This window comes from Rhinolophus sinicus, linkage group LG04 (assembly GCF_036562045.2).
Source record: "Rhinolophus sinicus isolate RSC01 linkage group LG04, ASM3656204v1, whole genome shotgun sequence".
NCBI lineage: Eukaryota > Metazoa > Chordata > Mammalia > Chiroptera > Rhinolophidae > Rhinolophus > Rhinolophus sinicus.
This window is the reverse complement of record NC_133754.1, coordinates 107842906-107863901: the sequence shown is the minus strand read 5'-3', so window position 1 is coordinate 107863901 and position 20996 is coordinate 107842906. Positions and strand designations below refer to the sequence as shown.

General features: G+C 38.3%; 1 protein-coding gene across 2 annotated transcripts in view; it reads left to right on the top strand.

Annotated features, from left to right (window-relative positions):
* Positions 1-20996, top strand: part of LOC109437996 (contactin-associated protein-like 3) — a 194336-nt gene that overhangs the window by 101416 nt on the left and 71924 nt on the right. For both annotated transcript variants that reach the window (XM_019717554.2, XM_019717553.2), the window contains exons 5-9: positions 4158-4361; positions 4953-5137; positions 6184-6327; positions 8725-8986; positions 12371-12517. In XM_019717554.2, the coding sequence (XP_019573113.2) occupies positions 4158-4361; positions 4953-5137; positions 6184-6327; positions 8725-8986; positions 12371-12517 (942 nt within the window). The remainder of the gene's footprint in view (positions 1-4157; positions 4362-4952; positions 5138-6183; positions 6328-8724; positions 8987-12370; positions 12518-20996) is intronic.

Genomic DNA, 20996 nt, shown 5'->3' with positions numbered 1-20996 from the left:
TAAGTAACCTTTATTCCAAGTAACCCAATTGTTTAAATAGTTGAATTACATACAAAAATATGTTCATGAAGTCTTTTTGTAAGAATTAAGTGTGTTGCTAAGTGGTAATTTAATGCATTATTTTGGTGTTGTCATTCAAATAAGTATTACAATGGATTATTTGTATTGTAGACATATAAATTTTTCTGTGCTCTTACAATTGTCCAACAGCAGAAACCTTACATTAGTGGAGTGACAGACACAACGTCCCCTTAGCATTACTAGTGAGTGTTAAGACTTGAAGGTTGCTTTCTCCAGGTCATTCTATGATTAGTGGTATGAGGGTCAGGGGAACCGCTGCTTGGTGGGGGGCTTCCTGGGCTCCCCATCCATACTCGAAGAGCTTCCTGCTGCTGACTTATTGAGGTAAACATTTTCCATCCCAAATTTGATATTTTTGTTTAATTTTACATTTCGGAAAAGTCATTGCCTTTACAAATCATGTCTGAGTATTTAGAGCTTATTTTTGTTGTTGTTGTTCTTGTTGTTTTTATTGTTATTTTATGTTTACTGACTTGCCAATTTGTTTTCAAATATTCAGGTTGATACGTGTACATTTGTAAGTAAATGACATTTTATAAAATGGATTCTCTTTGCCGAGGCCTATAATTGAGTTTCCAGTCTAAATATTCCCATTTTAAATCATCTGTTGTGATAATGTCTATTCTTATTTATTATGTGGGTTTAACTGGAGGGTTTCTTCATTAAAAATGTGGCCCATTTTTTGAACCATGATCAACCACTTTCAGATGCCTATTTGTAAATTTTAAGTGAAGTGTATTATGTGATTAGTATGGTACCTGGATTGCATTCTTGCTTTCCAAACACTTTCACCAGAGAAGAGTTCTTCCATGTCCTCCTTCTTCCATCCTTAGCTGTAAGCTGTTTCCTTGTCACTGTAGTTTCCTTAGCAACCCACATAAGACTCTAGGATGCTCTTAGTGCAATGCGTTCTTTCATGATAGTAGAACTGAGAAAGTGAGGGAGTACTATCAGTTCCCAGAGGGCCAGCCCATGTCTGTCCTGTCTGTTCTGTCCCAGCATCCAGCACAGTGTGTGACGCATAGTAGGTGCTACATCAGTATCTAATGAAAATAGAGCTTACTTGTGGAATGAAAGGAAATTAGGTCAAGTGGGGAGGAGATGGGGGGAAATGGTCTTTTAATAACAAAACTATTATGCCAAAGCAAAATCCTTGCCAAAACAGAATTTGAAGCTATGGAAGACCGTTTATATAAAAAACAATTTTTTGTATTATACACAGAACTATGTAACCAGGACCCAAATTATTGTCCTATATTTTACCTTGTAAAATATATATTGAATAGCCACAAATGAAATATATTGAATTATGCAATAGGCAGGTCAGCAGAAATGATCAAATTTGTGGTTTCCTATATAAAATAAGGGTTTTGATTTTTTAAATCAAAGAAGGATTGCAAAATGTCTGGTTGTGAGCTGGTTCTTATCACAGCCACCACTAAACAATAGAACCAGGCATAGTAACCATGGCTGGTGACTGCAGAGCGGGGCCAGCACACATTTTCTCTCAAGGGCCAGCCAACAGGTATTCCAGTCTTTTGGGTACATGTGCTCTCTGCCACCTAGTCCTTGTTTTTTTTTTATGCTTGTTTTTTGAGGAACCTTAAAAATTAGCCTGTGGGGCTATATCATAACAGGCTGCAGAATGATATGGATAATTTCAGATGAAGAGAAGCAGCACTCCAATATTCCAGACTTCTAAAAACAATTCCTGAGTTTTATCTGTCTTTTATTAACTCCCACATTGAGCTTAAGTTTATTATCATTTAAGATTTTAGTTAAACTGCTAAGAAGACTACTGCAAAATACATTATTTTTAAGTAGTTTGTCTTACTCAGTTGGCTACCTATCTATATTATAATTCAGTGAACTCATAGTCTTAAAAAAAAAAATCTATCAAAATGCATGTTGAATCTGTGTCCTAAGATATAATTTGATGATTAACGTGTGGTTAATTGTTCTAGGTATGAGTGTTAGTGATCTCATTAGAGAGAAGGTCAAAACATTAGGACAAAGAGTTTTAAGGCCATTTTTTTGTGTTTCTATTACCCAATAAATTTTTCACTACTCCATTTTGCCTGAGGGGAATGTTCCAGGAAATGTAATTTAAGCTCTTTAGAGCATTGGTTCTCAAAATATGGTCATCAGATCAGCAGGGTCAAAATCAGTAGAGAACTCATTAGAAATGTATATTTTCAGATTCCACCCCAGACCTGCTGAGTCAGAAACTCTGGATTGGGGCCCAAGTCTGTGTTTAACAGACACTCCTTCGGGAGGTTCCGATGTCCAGAGCATCAATATTACTATTACACAACAATAGTGGCAACAGGGAAAATGAGGACAGAAGTGCTTTGATTAAAATAATCCTGGCAAAATCATTTACGGGACAAAAAAATTCTTAATAGATAGCTGCAAAAATAAGCCTTAATTATTATCATTGCCTTTCAGTAACTGACAAACTACACTGTGAAAATACGAAAGCATTTAAATTCTTCATTATCAAGCTTTTATTAGTTTGTTGTCATCTAATATTCTAAAGACATTTGAATTTGACAGTAATATTTTTATCAGCTGCATTTATTTAACTATGCAATGAAGAGTAATTGTTTAGTTTACGTGTGTTTAGGTATAATACAGTGCTTATGTATTTTCCACTATGCGTGTGAATCAAACTTTCAAACTTTCAAAAGTTATCTACATAAAATGGATAATTCTTTTGAGTTTTGAACATAAAAGGTGTACTGTAAATATTTTGGTTAATCTGAATAAAATGCAGGTCCAAGTATACATTAGCCACAACTTTTGTGTCATTAAATAAAGTAAATAAAAGACATCAGCTTCAGACATTATTGGCTTTTTCTTGCACCTTCATTTATTACATAAATGTATTTTTTAAGGGACAATTATGTATTTTCATTTTACTTGTGAAAAGTGAAAAATAGGAGATTTTTCACTTTTCAGTGGTTGCCAGAGGGTAAGGGGGGTGGGGGGTGGGGGGTGGGAGATGAGGGTAAGGGGGATCGAATATATGGTGATGGAAGGAGAACTGAGTCTGGGTGATGAACACACAATGGGATTTATAGATGATGTAATACAGAATTGTACACCTGAAATCTATGTAATTTTACTAACAATTGTCACCTCAATAAATTTAATAAAAAAAGAAAAATAGGAGATTTTTCTGGGCAATATGAATTCCTTTGCATATCTCTTGTTCTGTCTTCAGTTGGTTTGACTTACTTCTTTTTACATTAATGATAAAATACAGCTTTTTCATATAAACTGAACGCAAGTGACCTTGATAGTTGGAAAAATCAGACACTGTCAGAAGTTGAGACAAAATGGCAGCATCATGGTGATGACGTGCTGCAGTGGAATGACTGTTACCATCTCTTAAGGAGTAGCACATAACAGATGTGCCCTTTTGTGCTGTCACAGGGCCAACGTGTTGAGAAAAATACATTCCAGTTTACTAGAGACCCTTTATTATGAGTTTAAAGTGGTATTTAGTAAATCTAGTGTGTATATGTGAGTCTTATGACCAGGCAACAGCACACTAAAGTGACTGCTCATGTGAATTGTTAAAAGTCAAAACCACTGGTTCACAAACAATTAAGTCATTTACCTTGAGTGACACTGATATTTTACTTCTTACCAGGGTGTGAGACCCATTCTAACCTTTCAAAAAAAGTCAGTAATGTTGAATGATTATAAAATATGCATGGAGACTTCATTCAGGGGAGAATGACTTCAACCTTCCCTCCTGATCTTCCTTTTTTACAGGATGAGAATAGGCCAATACAAAGATGGGAGCAATTGGAATTACCCAACAGAAATATTTCTAGATGATACATTTTGGGGACAATGTCATAATAGGCAAAGAGTGAAGTTTAGGTATATCAATTTCCAGTGTCAGGAGAAAATCAGCAGTAGCGTTCTCCCCCCCCCCCCCCCCCCCCCCGTGAAACAAACCAGAGCTGTACTATGTACACATACTTGTATGTGTGGGTCGACTTACACATTTCAGTGTGCTAATATATTATACTTAGATAATCTTTTAATGTCTTTCACTGTAGGATCTGAGATGGTTAATTTTGATGGAAAAAGTTCCTTGCTGTACATATTCAATCAGAACACCATGAGTCCAACAAAAGATGTTTTTTCTTTGAAATTTAAAACCAGGCAGAATGGTGGGATTCTACTCCACAGAGAAGGACAAAATGGCAAACGCATCACACTGGAGTTAGTTAAAGGAAAACTCATCTTATTACTTAATTCAGGTAAAAACTACAAGGAGATGTTTTTTAAAATATGATTATTTAGATGTAAGTTTCTATGTATACTTAATTTTTTCACAGTTAAGTAGTTAATTTATCCTGAAACCAGAACACTTTTGAATAACAACGGAGGCCCTGTAAATAATTACTCTGGAGCAATAGGTGTAAACCAAAGGAAACATGGTCCCCTACAGTGGAGCTGTGCTAAAAGCAGCATGTATATGCCTTGAATGTGCTTTTATGTAAAAAGTTTTATAGCCTGATTATTGTATAAGACCAGCAGGAGGTTCTCAGTAAATAACCTGATAACATCCTAAAGACAAGGGTGGATCATTGTAAGTTTTTGAGGTAGTACTATTAATGAGGTCCTGGGAAGAAAGTATCTTTAAGGAAAATGAAAAATTGGGAAGCAATAATAAAAGAAAATAAGATAGAAGAAATTACTTGCAATCTAAAGAAGATTGTATTTCAGATTAAGATAAAACCAGCTGACCAGTTCTTGGGATAAAAGGATGTGAGGAAAGTGGCACTGGTGTGAGAACGAGCAATCATGACATTGAACTGGGTGGTCATTTCCTTTTCCCCTCTCCTCAGGCAATGCTAACCTGCCCTCCCCTGACGCCAGCGTGACCCTCACCCTGGGCAGCTTGCTGGATGACCAGCATTGGCACCATGTCCTCATTGAAATCCTCAACACGCATGTCAGCTTCACTGTGGACAGGCACACTCATCGCTTCCAGGCAAAGGGAGAGTCCAGCTACTTGGATCTTGATTATGAGGTGTGAAAATTGCTTTTTATGTGTTACAGGTTTTATCATTTAAATGCAATATAACCTTCTAGGGAAAATACTGCTACATACAGAGATACTGCTTCCTAGGAATTCAGAAATCTGGTGAAATATTCACCATGGGTGATGATCACACTGTGGGACATACATGCACGTACTATTGAGACGTTTTATCCCTTACAGATGTTAATCTTCACATGAGATAAGTAGTCAGTAAAGTCAGAAAATCTGTACATGAAGAGCTATCAACACAATCAGCAGCATTATAAAATGCATTTGTTTGGACAGCTCTTCTGCATTATGTCTGATGTTGGTCTATGAAGTTACCTTGGAGATTTCTTTGTGTTTTAGGGCAATCCGAAACAGAATTAGTGATCTAGGATAACTTGGAGAAGTAATCAGTTTATAGAGCCAAATGCACACAACTCAAAATACCATTTCTTGGGGATTTTAAAGGCCTAACAATCCCTGCAGCACGTTGCTCACATATACCTAACTTACGCTCATATACAGCATTTTTCTGCCAGTCCTGCTCAGCACATCTGTCAGAGCAAAGCACGTGATTTCAGCATTCATTTGGTGTAAGTGGCTTCAGCAGAGGAGACCAGCTGGTGAGCCTCATCTTGAATGAGATTATCAGTTGCTTTATTATTCTAACCTATCAGAGTCATGACAAAGGCCAGGACCCTAAATTCTGGGTGCTAAAAAGGTTTAGAAAGTAGGATATCATCGCAGTAGGATACATTGTCTCACAGTGGAGAGTTATTATGGAAATAAAGATGTAATGTTCCCAATCAAAAAAGATGACAGAGCCATATGACTAGCAAATTGTAAGAAGGATATTTTACTATTTATTTAAGTATAGTAAATAAAATGTTGATAAATCTGCATCTCAAACTTCCTTTGAAATGGACATGATAATGTAAAATAATGCCAGATAGATTTGCGATAATTATACTTGCTAATCAGAAATGTTTTAAGCAGGTGATCAGAAAATCATTAAACAACATTATTTATGTCATTTTTTTCTTTCTAAGATCAGCTTTGGAGGGATTCCTGGACATGGAAAATCAGTGGCATTCCCACATAAAAATTTTCATGGCTGCTTTGAAAATCTCTGTTATAACGGAGTGGATATCATTGACTTGTCCAAGAAACACAAACCACAGATCCTCATCATGGTAAGAAAGTCTAAATGAGAGTTGAAGAGAAAAGGGAGCTACAATTTGTTTGATTGACTCAGTTGTGAAATATCTGTTCTAAAAGTGGGAAGGTACACATTGTATGTACTTTTTAGTTCATGATTGATTTAATTTTTATATATGTATGGAAACGCATAATTTTACAAAGATGTTAAAGTGCTATCACCTAAAGACTTTTTAAGCCTGTGTATTTATTCTGATTGCTTTTCTCTTCCATCTTTCTCTTCTCTTCTCTCCCCGCAGAATGGCAGGTCCTCCCACCAAGCCCTCGTGTTACTAAGCTAGCATTTCTGCTTCTATGTTTGGTCCATAATAACCAAATCTTCTATAGATTGGTAGCCTCATACGCACACACATTTATGAATCTGTATGCCTCCACATTTGGTATCATTTACAAAAATGGGATTGTTTTATATAAGCTTTTCTTCATGTTGATTTTCTGACACAGCAATACCTCGTGGAAACTCTTTCCAGTTCTCAGGTATAGTTCCACGTGAGAATGGCTGTGCCACACTCCATTATAAAAGTGTGCTATTATTTCTCTAGTCCTTTCCTACTCAAGGCATTTACTTTATCTCTGCTTTATATCACTCCAAGCAATAGTTGCACAAGTGTTTTCAGACACTGGGGCTTTTATTTTGATGGGATAAAGTTCCAGGAGTAGAATTTCTTAGTTGGAAGTTTTATACAGTTTTAAATTTTAATAAATGTTGTTGGATTACTTTCCCGAAAGCTGTAACATGGCACTTTCCACCAGCAATGTGTGACAGAGCCCTTCTATCACATCTTAGCCTGTCATACGTGTTGTACATTTCTTAGACTCTTAACAGATCAATAGACATGAACTAATATCTCATTGTTACTTCATGTTTATGTGATTCCTGGTGAATTAAATAATCTTTTCACATGTTTGTTGTACATTTGGGTTTGCTTTCCTGGTAATTATTCATTCTTGTTATTTTGCCTATTTTTTAAAACTTTTTGTCAATTTATAAGAGAGTTTTATATTTGATAGATAACCTTTGTCACTTGTGGTTCCAAGGTTCTTTCAGATTTATCAATTTTATATCAAATTTATGATGTGTTTTTATTTGTATGGAGTCAATATGTCTATGTATTTCTCTATAGCCTTGTAATATTCAGTCTTGCTTTAGAATGTCTCTAAAACCCTAGAGTCTATATATGGTATTATGAATTTCCTGTAAGAATTTTTAAATTGTTTTTACTTATTTATTTATTCTTAAATTTTAAAAAAAGTAAGTTTTTTATTGTCTGGAATTTATTCTTTATGTAATATATTATAAGCCTCATTTTTTTCTATTCTGCTTTATGGATACCTGTTTGTTTCTACATTATTTAGTAACTAACCTAAAATTTTTCCCACACAATTGAATCATAACTGTCTTACATACTAGCTGTACATATATTCTCAGATCTTTTTTTGGGTTCATTATTCTGTTCCGCTGATGTGTCTGTTCCTATACGAATAGCACATGACTTGATTACAGTGACTTTATAGTATGCATTGGTCTCTGGTAAGTTAATATATTTTGGAGAGGAAAGGCAATGATTGGGCATGTATTCTTCCATAAGAATTTTATGAAAAATTTCCAATCCCAGGGATTGGAAGCTTAATTGGAATTTCATTAAGTTCTTTTCATCCAAACCCTGTGATTAAAAATAAGTTTGCTCCTGGAGCAATAGAGATAATCTAGGCATAAAAAGTATTTTTTTAAGACAGAGTTATAGGAAAAGTAAAACATGCCTGCTAGGCAGGTCAGACCTTAGGCTGGGTGACCGCCCAGGGAAATGCAGCCTGTGAGAGCTTCAGGGAGATGGCCAGCCTGCTTTGGAGACGCCCAGCCTGGCCACATTGTTTTCTGCAGACATGCAAACGCACACCTCCCACCTAGAGTAAGATGTATCCGTCACCTGAGTGGCACACTTATAATCACATTTACATAACCAAGGCAAGCTCTGGAAAGTTCTTGGAGTAGATGGTCCTCGGGCCAACCTTCACAGTGGATGAAAACATCAACACCTGGAGGGAAGAAAACAGTCTCATCCATTGTGTCCCATGCCCAGCACTAGCCTGGCAAAGGTTTGGCTCCAGGTTCTATTGCAAATGCTGAGAAATGGAGACAATGAAAATTCCCCATAAGACTCAGAAACAGACTTACCCAGTTGAAACAGTGCTTTGGTTTGACGGACCTATATGGTAAACTTGGATTTAAGTTGGATGGGGAAGACTGTTCTTAAAGTCCTAGTTTGCTAGGAGGTTGATAAAAAAATCTGTACATCCTGTAAAATCTGTTGTTAAAGAAATAGAAGCATCCTCACTGCGCCTTCCTAAAGCCTCTTTCACTGTATTCACAGGGAAATGTGTCCTTCTCGTGTTCATACCCTCAAACCGTCCCCGTGACTTTTCTGAGCTCCAGGAGTTACTTGGCTCTGCCACGCACCTCCGGAAAGGACAAAGTGTCTGTCACTTTCCAATTTCGAACGTGGAACAGAGCAGGACCATTGCTGACCAGTCAGTTTCAACATGGGTCGGGGGCTCTCACCCTTGTTCTTAATGATGGAAAGCTCAAACTGAGTCTCTCCCAGCCTGGACATTCAGCGAGGGACGTCACAGCAGGTAATAAAAGTACTCATAATACTTTCCGAGATAATACATAGGCATTTGCCATGACTGTACCTCTAAAATAAATGAATGACTGAATCAGTAAGATATTCATAATTCTACTAGAGGGAATTAGACTCCTTTTCCTTTAAAATGGGGAATTCCAGGCTGTTGTGTGTGTCAGTGTGACAGTATAGATACATCGAAGTATAATTATCAACAAATTAAAAAAAAAACCTGTTTGTAAATTGCTAGTTAGTAGCTAGAGGTGAAATTGAAATACTGGAAGAGATTAGTCTAATCCTAAGTGTCTTGAGAAAATAGATTTCTTTTAACTGCCTTTGAACCAGTATAATGTATCTTTGAACACATTAGTTTTCAAAATATTTTAAGTTAAAAATTTTCCCTCTTCTCTCAGAGCTTCTGCATCCCTTAGGCTACTTGTTTTTGATAAGCTTCTTATGACTATAGGTGGACTTTCTGCTCCAGTCTTCAAAGTAGGACCCATGTATTTCTAGACTCACTTCTAGAGTCATGTTATCTATGAACTTTGGGGACTATTTTGCATTTGAAATTGATAAAAATCTAAACCCAAGCAGACCATGGCATGTCATTCCATGAATATTGAATGTGGAAGAAAAATCTTGTTTGACCTACGGTTATCAGTCTTGGACTGAAAAGCTTCGAATGAAACTTAAATTTTCCTATCCTTATATAAATCAAAACAGTCTTACCACCAGTGTGCTGACTTTCCTTGTAGACTTCAGCAAATGACCTGAGCTGATACTGTTAGCTAGGATTCAGTAAATTGCCTAAATCTGGGTTTGTGTAAATTTACAGTTTACATGTAATATAAACTAAAAGGGAAATCTTTTTTATTTTTGTTACATGTGTGTACATACCACCCCTCCTCCCAACTCACATGCAGATTAATCATTGAATTTTTTTTGTAGCTGGCACAGAGACATTACACATTACACAAATGTCTTACTGCATCATGTTAAAGCTTTTACAGAGCAATGTGTTACTTTTCAGAAGCAAACCAGTGGTGAATTTCTCTTGATAGTTGCTGCATCTTCTAGTAGCATTTGAGGAGGGATCTTTTGTATGTTTAAAAAAGATGAAAAATAATACAGATAGGATTCTTTTTTCCATTTTAAACCTTGTATCAAGTATCAAACCATGTACAGGATAGACTGGACATCTTTTAGCCTATTTCCAGGTTTTAGATAATTTTTCATAATAGTTACCTCAACATATTTCTGAAGAGATTGAGAAATGTGTATGTGTGTTCATGGGGCTGGGCCAAGAGAGGAGGATGTAGAAACAGAGGAGAAGTGAGAGCCACAGAAGAAGAGACAATGAGTGTGCGTCTTCACTTGTGGTCTGTTTATGTAAGAAATGACACAATACCACCCTTTTCCAAACTGTCTCTACTGCCATGGTCATTGTCCTCTGCTGTTAGCATACATTACTTGACTTGAGCAGGTGGGCGATGAGTGACAGAACTGCCCCCCTGCAGGGTGCCAGCTGCTGGTCTTCAATGGGCAGCTCTCTTGTTCTCCCGTGGCAGCCTCCTTTTTAAAATAACACTAATATGAGTTATGGTGAGAATCCAGTGACACAATGCATATCCTTAACACAGTACAGTCGATCATAATAACTCAATAACTTTTAGTTATTATTTTTCCCAGACCAGTTCGCACCATTGCAGTGTCCCACCCTGAGGGGCTGGAGGGCTGTAGCATCTTACTGGTACCACAAATCAAACACAAATCTACTGTCTGTTCTCCATCATTCTTTGACCGTAGTGTTGCCTGGAAAACAGGCTGTCCTTTTATCAGAAATGGGAAGAGTTGAAAGCACATCAAAGAAAAGCAAAGGATGAGAATTATAAGGGATACATTTAGAAAATGAATATAAATGCAGGAATTTTATTTTTAAATTAGAAGAACAAATTTTACTAAAAACAATTTTTTTATTACATAGACAAATGACATTTATTACAAATTCAAGGAGGTCTTCTGGAGTGCTTTCTGCAAGTTCTCACATGAAATAACTCTTTATACTTGATGGGTCGGTAGATCTAGAGAAAGAGAGGGAGGGAGCTGAGTCTGTAGGAGACACTGGAGTCAGGCAACGTTTGGTAGTAAGTCAATAATTCAATTATGTGACCGTTTCCAACTCCATCACTTTAAGAAAAAAACATATATTCACAGGGATTCAAAAGACAGTGACTGCTTTAGGAGGGACTAATACTAGTATTAAAAATAATAATATAGCAATAACTGGAGTACACTGAATAAAATTTGGAAAATACAGAAAATGAAAACAAATACAATTGCCTAATCCAAAAATTAGAGCTAATATTTAAGATTATTTTCTGCCAGTCTTTTCACATTTTATACAGTGCTTGAGTATGTGCACACATACACACACATTTTAATGTAATAATGCTTTTTTAACTTTATATTTTGTTCAATGGATTTTCATGTTTTATTGCTACTTAATTTGTTATTTTTAAAGGCTGATGATATATTTTTTTTCTAAGTAGTCTACTAAGATTGCTATAGAGAATGACAATACACAAAAGTTAGGCAAAGTTTTTATTTTTATAACACAATTTTGGAAAATATCTGTACTTCTCAACATCCCCAAATATTAATTAATTATGTGAGACTGAAATGTGCCATGTAATTGGAAATATTTTATTATGTCAGAATTGCTCAAGGTCAGTCATGGAGATTCTATTCTCTTGAGGCCCTAGGACTAGAAGAAAATAACGCTGCCCTTTCTGAGGCAGAATGTTTGGACTATGCACTCTTGTTTCCTCTTCACCCCTTCTCTTCTGATTTCTTTCTTTGTTTTCTTCTTCCTTTCTTTTCTATCTGAACTTTTCAGACTTAATTGACTGATGAGAAAGCAAAATGCAGCCCTGGGGGCGGGGTATGAAAGCCATAACATTCTCAACTGAACATAATAACTTTTGTTAGAATATAACAAAAACCAGATAGGCCAGGCCATAACTGGTGGGTCAGACGCAAAGACCCTCAGCAACCACACAATTACACAACAAGCCCCTTGTCCGAGTTGACAGAGGCAGCATGATCCTCCTAGATAAAAATGACCAGCATCACCTTATGGCCCCCTTAGACCCCCCGGCCAAGCCCACCTCTGTCCTAAGCCCCTCCCTAGCTCTCTGAGGCTGCACCTGTGCTCAGCACCTGTGTGTGCTCCCTTGCCCCAGTCAGCTGGATGACCTGGGTGATGAACTGCAGGTCAGATCATCCTTGGCAGGTGGTCCAGTGATCTGCACCATACTCTTTTCAAGCACTTACTGTTTAGAGGCATCAGTAGGGTCTATGGGAATCTCTTCTCACCCATTTTGTTCACCTCCAGGTGCTGGATTGAATGATGGGCAGTGGCATTCTGTGTCCTTATCTGCTAAAGGGAGTCACCTGAATGTGATGGTGGACGGTGCAGCTGCCTCCATGGCCCATTCCCTGAGTGGGCAGATTGATCTGGGCGACAACTATTATTTGGGGGGTAAGTGAAAAGAATGGACTCTATTGGTAATCAAACCTTCTTTATCATTCCAGCTCCTAACTTCTCAAGCAACTGGAAGTTTTAAATGAAAATGAAAACTGAAGAATTATTTTTCTTTTTCAGTTATAATCAATGGGAATGTTGAGTGGACAAAGATGATACTGGGGCCTAAAGTGCAAGTCTATTAAGGTGGCCTTGTTGGAACATACATAAAATACAAGATCAGTTTTAAATTTGGGACTTCTTTTCAATTAGGCTGCACACTGCAGTCACATGGGCTCGTCCCCACAGATCCTGATTTAACTGGTCCTGAGGCCTATGCAATAGGTGTCTTAATGCCCTGCAGGTGATTCTGTGCAGGAACATTCAGGGTCACGTTCTCTGTTTCCTTCCTTTACTACTTTGCTACAGGGAATGGCCCTAATCCCAAGTGACCCTTATAACCTTTCACTAGAGTGAATCTGCTAATTTTGTTGCTGCACCTGTGTGTTCTTCTTTCGTCTGTTGGCTCTTTTTCTGCCTGGAGCCTGGCTCCTCCGAGTGCGCTCCATGAGCCAGCAACTCCAGCACCAGCTGGAAGCTTGGGAGAAATGCAGATACAGCCTCCCCGACTTCCTGGACCAGAATCTGCATCTCTCCAAGGTCCCAGATGGTCTGTTGCACTTTAAAGTTTAAGAAACATTCTATTCCCACTGTCTGTACAGAAGAGCAGTATTAGTTACAACAGAGGGAGAGATTGATTTAATGGCTGGTAACAGCTCACACATTGCTTCTTTTTGCATTTGACCAAGGCCACCAGGCTGTCTCCGCGGGATTGCAGTACAGGCAGGGTTTGCATGCTCAGTGGGCCTTTATCCTGTCTCCTCAGGACCCACTCAGCCCAGGAGGGAAGCTCCATGACAGGAATGAGTCTCCATCCCTGGGGCATTCAAGTGAGAAAGCCTGTGCTACAGGAAGCTTAGAGTGGTAATTGGCAGACTTATTTCTAATCTCGGCTCAAGTCCTTGATATTATTCCTCTTATGTACTTTATAGCTGTTTTTTTCTAAAATAAGTTTGGAATCCTGGTGGAGACAGCTCAATGGCCCAATAAAAAAGTGTGAAATCCTTCCTAAGAATTGACAACAAGCACACAAACCATGAATCAAGGTGTTTGAGCTTTCAAGTCGTCTCAAGCAACCATCACTGAGAGGTGGAGCCCGGCAGGCAACACATATTAACAGATCGGATTACTGACTATCCTTGCTCCCTAAATATGGTGCATTTCTGACCCAGATATTTTTTTAAACTTTTACACTTATGATGGATTTTACAGTGCTGCAGAGGAACAAATTGCTTCAAAACTAAATAAATAATTTATCCAAGAGCCACAATTTAAAAGGTAAAAGTTTTTGAAGCACTAAAAGGGATAGAAAGAAAAACGCTTGCTATATTATTTAATGATACAAAATAAACTACTTTTTAATTTGCATTAAGCAGTAAAAAATACTTTTCAAGTCACAGAATCATCTTTCATATCTGAACAGTCTACATGTTTAGAATGTACAATGCACAGCCACATAAGAGAAAGTACTTCCCATAAATATTTACATGCTGATGTGGTATGAATCCATTGTTACTCTGAAACAGATCATAGGCATATATTTTTAAAATCCTGCTAATGTTGCTTAAAAGCACTTATATGGGCTCATCCATTGTCTCCAAAAATTCAACAAGACTATACCTGTGAAGTTTCCCTTGTTTCTCCAGGCTCTCAGTTAAGTATTACTCTGCCTTTTTAAAAAATCTATCTATGTAGGTAACTTTAAAACGATGTGTATTGTTTTGTGTTGCCTCACTTTTAACTTCATAAAGTGGGTAATATTGATGCATTCTTTGTGACTTGCTTTTTTTGGTTCTGCATTAGCTTTTGAGATCCAGCCATGTGAGTGTGAATATGTATAGCTAGTTAATTAATTTTCACTGTTGCATGGTGTTTGATGCACATTATACCATGTTTTGCTTCTCTATTCCACCATCTCATTTTGCTCTTGATGAACATTTTGATTGTTCCCAGTTCTTTTTTTGTAACATTTATAACTATAAAAATGTTATAAATATTCTTGTATAGCTGGTAAGAGTTATCTTGTCAATAATTTTTAAACTTTACTTATGCACAAACTATCTGACTTTCCTAATATGTTTGGTCAATTTAGTGAAACAACAGTCATGTCCTGTAGTTTCAGTGGCGTGTTCCAGTTATTAAGTTGAATGAATGCCCGAGAGCACACAGCAGTCACATTGGCTGTGCACCTAGATCCAGCCTCAGGCTCCACTGTCATCTGTGGAAGGACCCCAGAGGTCTGGAGCAATGCATTGAAAAGGCAGGATAGGCCTTTCTAATGTGTTTTCATCAAATTTTGTTGATGTGCAGGGAAACTGTTTTGTTAATGTAGTTTCCAATGAGAAATAGCATCCCTACGATAAGTGGAATTACAAAGTTCAAGCATCTCATGAGAGAGCAAGTGACTTTTTTTCATAACAGCTTTCCTGTTTTGCTGTTGTAATCATGTTTTGGCACCGAGTGGCAAAAATAGTGTGAGCAATTGTAATCACAGCACTTCATTTCCAACTAAAGTATAAATTTAGAGTGACTTCTATATGCATAGCTGTAAATACCCGGTTGATTTCTACAGAACAATTTCAGCTACTGATTCAAACTAACTTAATCAAGTGTACATCTTACACCAACATAACAGCAACTTTTTTCCCTAGGAAAAGAAAGTATAGCATTTAAAAAACTCAAGTAATGCCTTCACAAGGCTAAAACAAACAAACAAAACCAAAACACTTTGATTTACTGAGGTTAAAGAAAAAGGTGGATATTATTTTTACTCAAGAAAAAACAGAAGAGGCAGGTCTAGGGCCAGGGGCATGGAATTCTGGTCCTCAATAGGTTTCTTATATGCACAAGTTTTATGCCAGGTCAGGACTCCCTTGTTCACAGTCCCACTATTTCTGTGGGCCACTGGACTTTCCAGCTCTGCTCTGGGTAAAATGGGGCAGGATAGCTGCAGCTTAAGTAAAAGCTCCATCCTGAAAACTTCAGTGTCAGGGTTATTTTATCCAATCCCAAGAGCAGTCTGTGTCAGTGTCTCTGTTGGTTGAATTATCTTCTTAATTAATGTCTGTCAGTACCAGAATATGTATGACGTTGACAAGGAAATTCTCTTTATCCAATCCATGCTCTGTAGCAATATTGAGACTAATAAAGTAAGTATTCCTGAGTCCTCTAGTTAAAAGTCAATCAATGATACTTGATTCTTCAATGAAATCAATACCCCATGTTCTGAGACACTCCTCCCCTTCACTGTTTCTGCTGATAGAGGTTCAATTGCAAGTTCCCAATTATCTTATCATTATACAGTCAACAAATTTTGTTGCAAAGCCTTACCATAAAAACTGACTAGTATGCCTTGCTATTACAGGTAAAGTGACCATATAATATTGTCCAAACCAAGACACTTAAGTGAATAGAGGAGACGTCAGTAATTATGATGGGGCAGAGGCCTAAAGCAGGACTCTGTGACCACATGGAGTCTGTATTCTGTTTTGGCCTGGCAGTCTCAGAGTGTGGCTTTCTTACCGTGAGAGGGTCTGCCTACAAAATAGCAGCATTTTTATATGTCCTACAACAACTCTGTGATTTAGGTATCTCTCTCTCTCTCTCTCTCTCTCTCTCTCGCTCTCGCTCTCGCTCTCGCTCTCTGTCTCTCTCTCCTTCTTCTCTCAGTCTTCCAATAGCAGTTTCACTAATGTGTATTGTATGCAGACTTTTGGTGCCTGCTATTAAGGGCAGTGGAAAGCGAAGCCTTAATTAATTCCCTTTTATGGAATCTTGTGCTATTCAATAGTATCTTTGCACCATACAATTAGAGAATATTAAATTATGTTTAGAATCCCCGAAGGGTTCTTGTATGAAGCATTAGCAGGCCAGGAAACCTATGATCACTTTGTAATAAAGTCTCACCTGATGACCCATTTTGGTACAGTGACACAAAGTGACAATTTTCCTGTAATCCTCAGAGGTACTTAAACTGCCCAGTTCTTCAATAGTAATGGATATATTTCATTAACTTAACAGTAAACATTCACTGTCCACATGCATTCTCTGTCCCAAATCAGGTCATCGATAAGTGACCCTCTGCCATTGTACCATAGGGACTTGGGGCCAACTTCTCAATGAATGAATGAGCATCTCCTGACCTGAGCTTGTCCAGGACCATGGTACCCCTTGCTTCTTGATGTCTCTCTCATGACTAGAGAAGTCAAGCACTTAGTGGTTTGACCTTTTCTTATTTAAAGTTCCAGTTTCAGGACATTTTCCTTGTGACTACTGGATTTAGTTTTATTTTGTTCCTACAGTAACAGAAATAGTAAGATACTACAGTGTATTTTGTATGGTTTTGAGGTTTGTGATCTCAAGAAAAGCAAGATAAGCAGAAAAAGAATAAGTGATTCCACAAAACTATTTATTGACTTAATGTTCTCCATTCTTTATCCTAATGTTCTTGGTTACTAAGTGCTATGAATAGATGTTACCTATAAAGATATATTAGGTTTCTTCCAAATATATTCAACCCTTCATTAGTTCTCTTACAAACTGAAATGTGAGCATTTTCACATAAGGCAAGAAAATGGTAAAGGAAAACTGTAGCATTAAATAGTTCTTTTTTGAAACGTCAAAGACTCTTTGGGTTTAATTCATGAGGTTTCATTGGGCCCAACAATGGTTTTAACCTGATGTAGGCCTTGGCTTGTTTAGAATTCTGTTTGTCAGAAATACAAAGCATAAAAGCCTTAGGCACTGAAAGAAAAGTAAAGATAAACTTTGTGCCTTTTATGAAAATTATTAGATAGAAACTTAGCATCCATTATGCAGGAATGAAAAGAAACTGGATCTTCTGTTCCTGTTCTTTGAAAGGGCACCAGTGAATGGACAACAAAGGTTCAAAGAAAGATGAATGAAAAACACATAAAAGTACAACAGTCAAAAATTTACTTCATAAGATTATTTATTCAATTTGATTTTAAAAATAAGAAACTTATCAAATAACCTCAAACTCTAGGCTGCACATATTGACGTAAGAATTCCTTAATATTTAAATAATTGGAAAATACAAAGCAAAAGGTGAGTAATTAAGACATGGAGTTTTCGGGTCTAAAGTGACAGATTAGGTAAACACTATGCCTACTGCATCCCAGGATCACACCCAAATTACAAATAAATTATAGACCAAACAACCTCAAGAATCATCTGAACACTAGCTGAACAGAACTCCTATAACTAAGGCTATAAAGAAGAGGCCACATCGAGACTGGTAGGAGGGGCAGAGATATGAAACAGGCTGACCTCAAGCCTAGATAGTGGTTGAACACCAGGAAGGACACCTCGATGGTAGAGGTCCCTCATGATGAAGGAGGGGTCCCAGCTGCACACCAGGCTCCCCAGCCCAGGGGTCCTATGCTGGGAAGAGGAGTTCCCACAACATCTGGCAGTGAAAATCAGTGAGGGCTCTGTCTGTCCATCCCAGTGAGACAGAAGGTGGCCAGAAAGCCAGATGCCCTCTTAAAGGACTGGCACACAGACTCACTTCCAAACACTCACCCGGTGGAGAGGTGGCAACTTGAGGAGCGCCAGAGACATATGGAGAAAGATTGAGTGGTGTGGCTTCCAGGTGAGGGCTGGAGGGACAATAGCCATTATCCCTGTGTGGAGCCTTCCTCATGTGTAGACTACAGGAGGGCGCCATCTTTTCTGTGATGAACCCTGCCCCAAAGGGTCAAATCTGAGACCAAAGTGGTATAGTAAAATCCATGCATGTGCACCACCTTGGTGATGCCCTCCGTCTCAACCCCGCCCAGCTAGTACTGCATCGCCCAAGGCACTTTTGGCTACTGAGCAGCTGGCCCCACCCTACAAGCTGTGGAAGACTCTTACAGCAACACAGTGCCTGGGAAACTTTTGGTGGTGGGCAGTGAGCCACAACATGCACTGTAGCCTCTCTTGGGTGGCTCTCAGGGACCTGCAGGCCTAAGGCAAGTGGTGGCTGGCCATAGTGTCCACAGAGCATTTTTGTGAAGTGGTCATTAGCCTGGCACCAGTTCAAGAACCAAAACTGCATTAACTTTATAAAAACCACCACCCACACCCTGTAGCTCCTGGGACTCTGCCCCACCCACCTAGAACTGCGTAGACAGGGGCACTCTGAACACACCAGGTGAACCAGCCCTGCCCACCTAAGGAAGCTGTTTCAAAAGCTGAGCCTCACATGCAGCTGGCAGGTGGCAATAGGCCTAGGGAACCCTAGGCCTTTGGCTAAGCTGCCCCAGGCCCAATGCAGGTGGCAGCTGACCTTAGCAAGGTCACCCACACACACCTCCAGGTCCAGCTCAGGCAGCAGCCAACCACATATAGCTGTGTAGCTCCTCACAGTCACAGGCAAGGCTGAAATTGGCCTGCATGGGAGCCCCTCCCAAGAGACACCAGAAATAACACACCCAGAAGCCAGCTTCAGACCACACCAGAGCACTACCTTGTTAGCTCCACAAGCAGCACACCCAAAGGGGAGGTTTCAACAGGCACAAGATCCCAGAGGGATGAATCCCCGTCTGAGATGTCAGGCTCCATACAACTTATATATTGTCAGTATAGCAAATCTGCAGAACCAGTTAGCCTGGGAGTCATTCCACCCACTGATGAGCCAAAAGCAATCAAGGATTGACTACAATAGAACACACACAACACACTCAAGGGACACTCCTGGAACACATGTACAGGAGATCAGGGAGACTGCACCATTGGACCAGACAGGGCGCATACTACGTAAGACCACCCAGCAAAGACTGAGAGACATAGGAGATCTATCTAATACATAAAAGCAAACACAGAGCGGCAGCCAGAATGAGGAAACAAAGAAATATGTCCCAAGTCAAAGAACAGGAGAAATGTCCAGAAATAGAACTAAATGAAATGGACTCAACCAACCTGCCAAAGACAGGGTTTAAAACACTGGTTAATAATGCTTAAGGAACTTACTGAGAATTTCAACAAAGAGACAGTAAGCACAAAGAAGGACATAGAAGCCATAAAAAAGAACCAATCAGAAATAAAGAGTACAGTAACTAAAATAAAGAATACACTAGAAAGAAGCAGCAGCAGATTAGATAAAGCAGAGGATTGAGTCAGTGATTTAGATGACAAGGTAGCAGAAAACACCGACTCAGAACAACAAAAATAAAAAAGAATTTTAAAAAAATGAAGATACTTTAAGGGACCTGTGGGACAACATTAAGTGTAACAACATTCACAGCATAGGAGTACCAGAAGGAGACGAGAGGGCGCAAGAGATAAAAAACTTATTTGAAGAAATAACGACTGAAAACTTACCTAACCTAGCAAAATAAATAGATACAACCCCAGAAAGTGCAGAGTTACAAACAAGATCAACCCAAACAGGACCACACCAAGACACATCATAATTAAAATGGCAAAGGTTAAAGACAAAGAGAGAATCCTAAAAGCATCAAGGAAAAGACAACTAGTTACTTACAAGGGAGCTCCCATAAGACTAGCAGCTGATTTCTCAACAAAACTTTGCAGACCAGAAGAGAGTGGCAGGAAATACTCAAAGTGATGAAAAACAAAGGTCTACAACCAAGACTACTCTACACAGCAAGGCTACCATTTAAAATTGAAGGAGAGATAAAGATCTTCCCTGACAAGAAAAAGCTAAAGGAATTCATTACCCGTTACCACCAGGCCATTATTATGAGAAATGTTAAAAAGGACTTCTTTAAGCATAAGGAAGGAGAAAACAAACAAACAAAGATAAAAAATATGAATAATAAAATATTCATATAGCAATAAGTATCTACATATCAACAATCACTTTAAATGTAAATGGATTAAATGCTCCAATCAAAGGACATCGGGTAGCTGAATGGATAGGAAAGCAAGACCCATGCATATGCTGTCTATAAGAGACCCACCTCAGATTGAAATACCCACATAGACTGAAAGTAAAGAGATGGAAAAAACATATTTCATGCAATGGAAATGAGAAAAAATCTGGGGTAGCAATACTTATATGGGACAAAATAGATTTTAAAATGAAGACTATAATAAAAGACAAAGGGGGATATTGCATAATAATAAAGGGATCAATCCAAGATGTCATCACACTAGTAAACATTTGTGCACCCAACATTAGAACACCTAAATATATAAGACAAATATTGACTGACATAAAGGTAGAGATCAACAGCGCAATCATAGTGGAGGACTTGAACACCCCACTGACACCAATGGACAGATCCTGCAGACAGAAGTACAACACAGAAACAGGGGCATTAAATGACACACTAGACCAGATGGATTTAATTAATATTTTTAAATGAGCATTTCACCCCAAAGCAACAGAATAAACATTCTTTTCAAG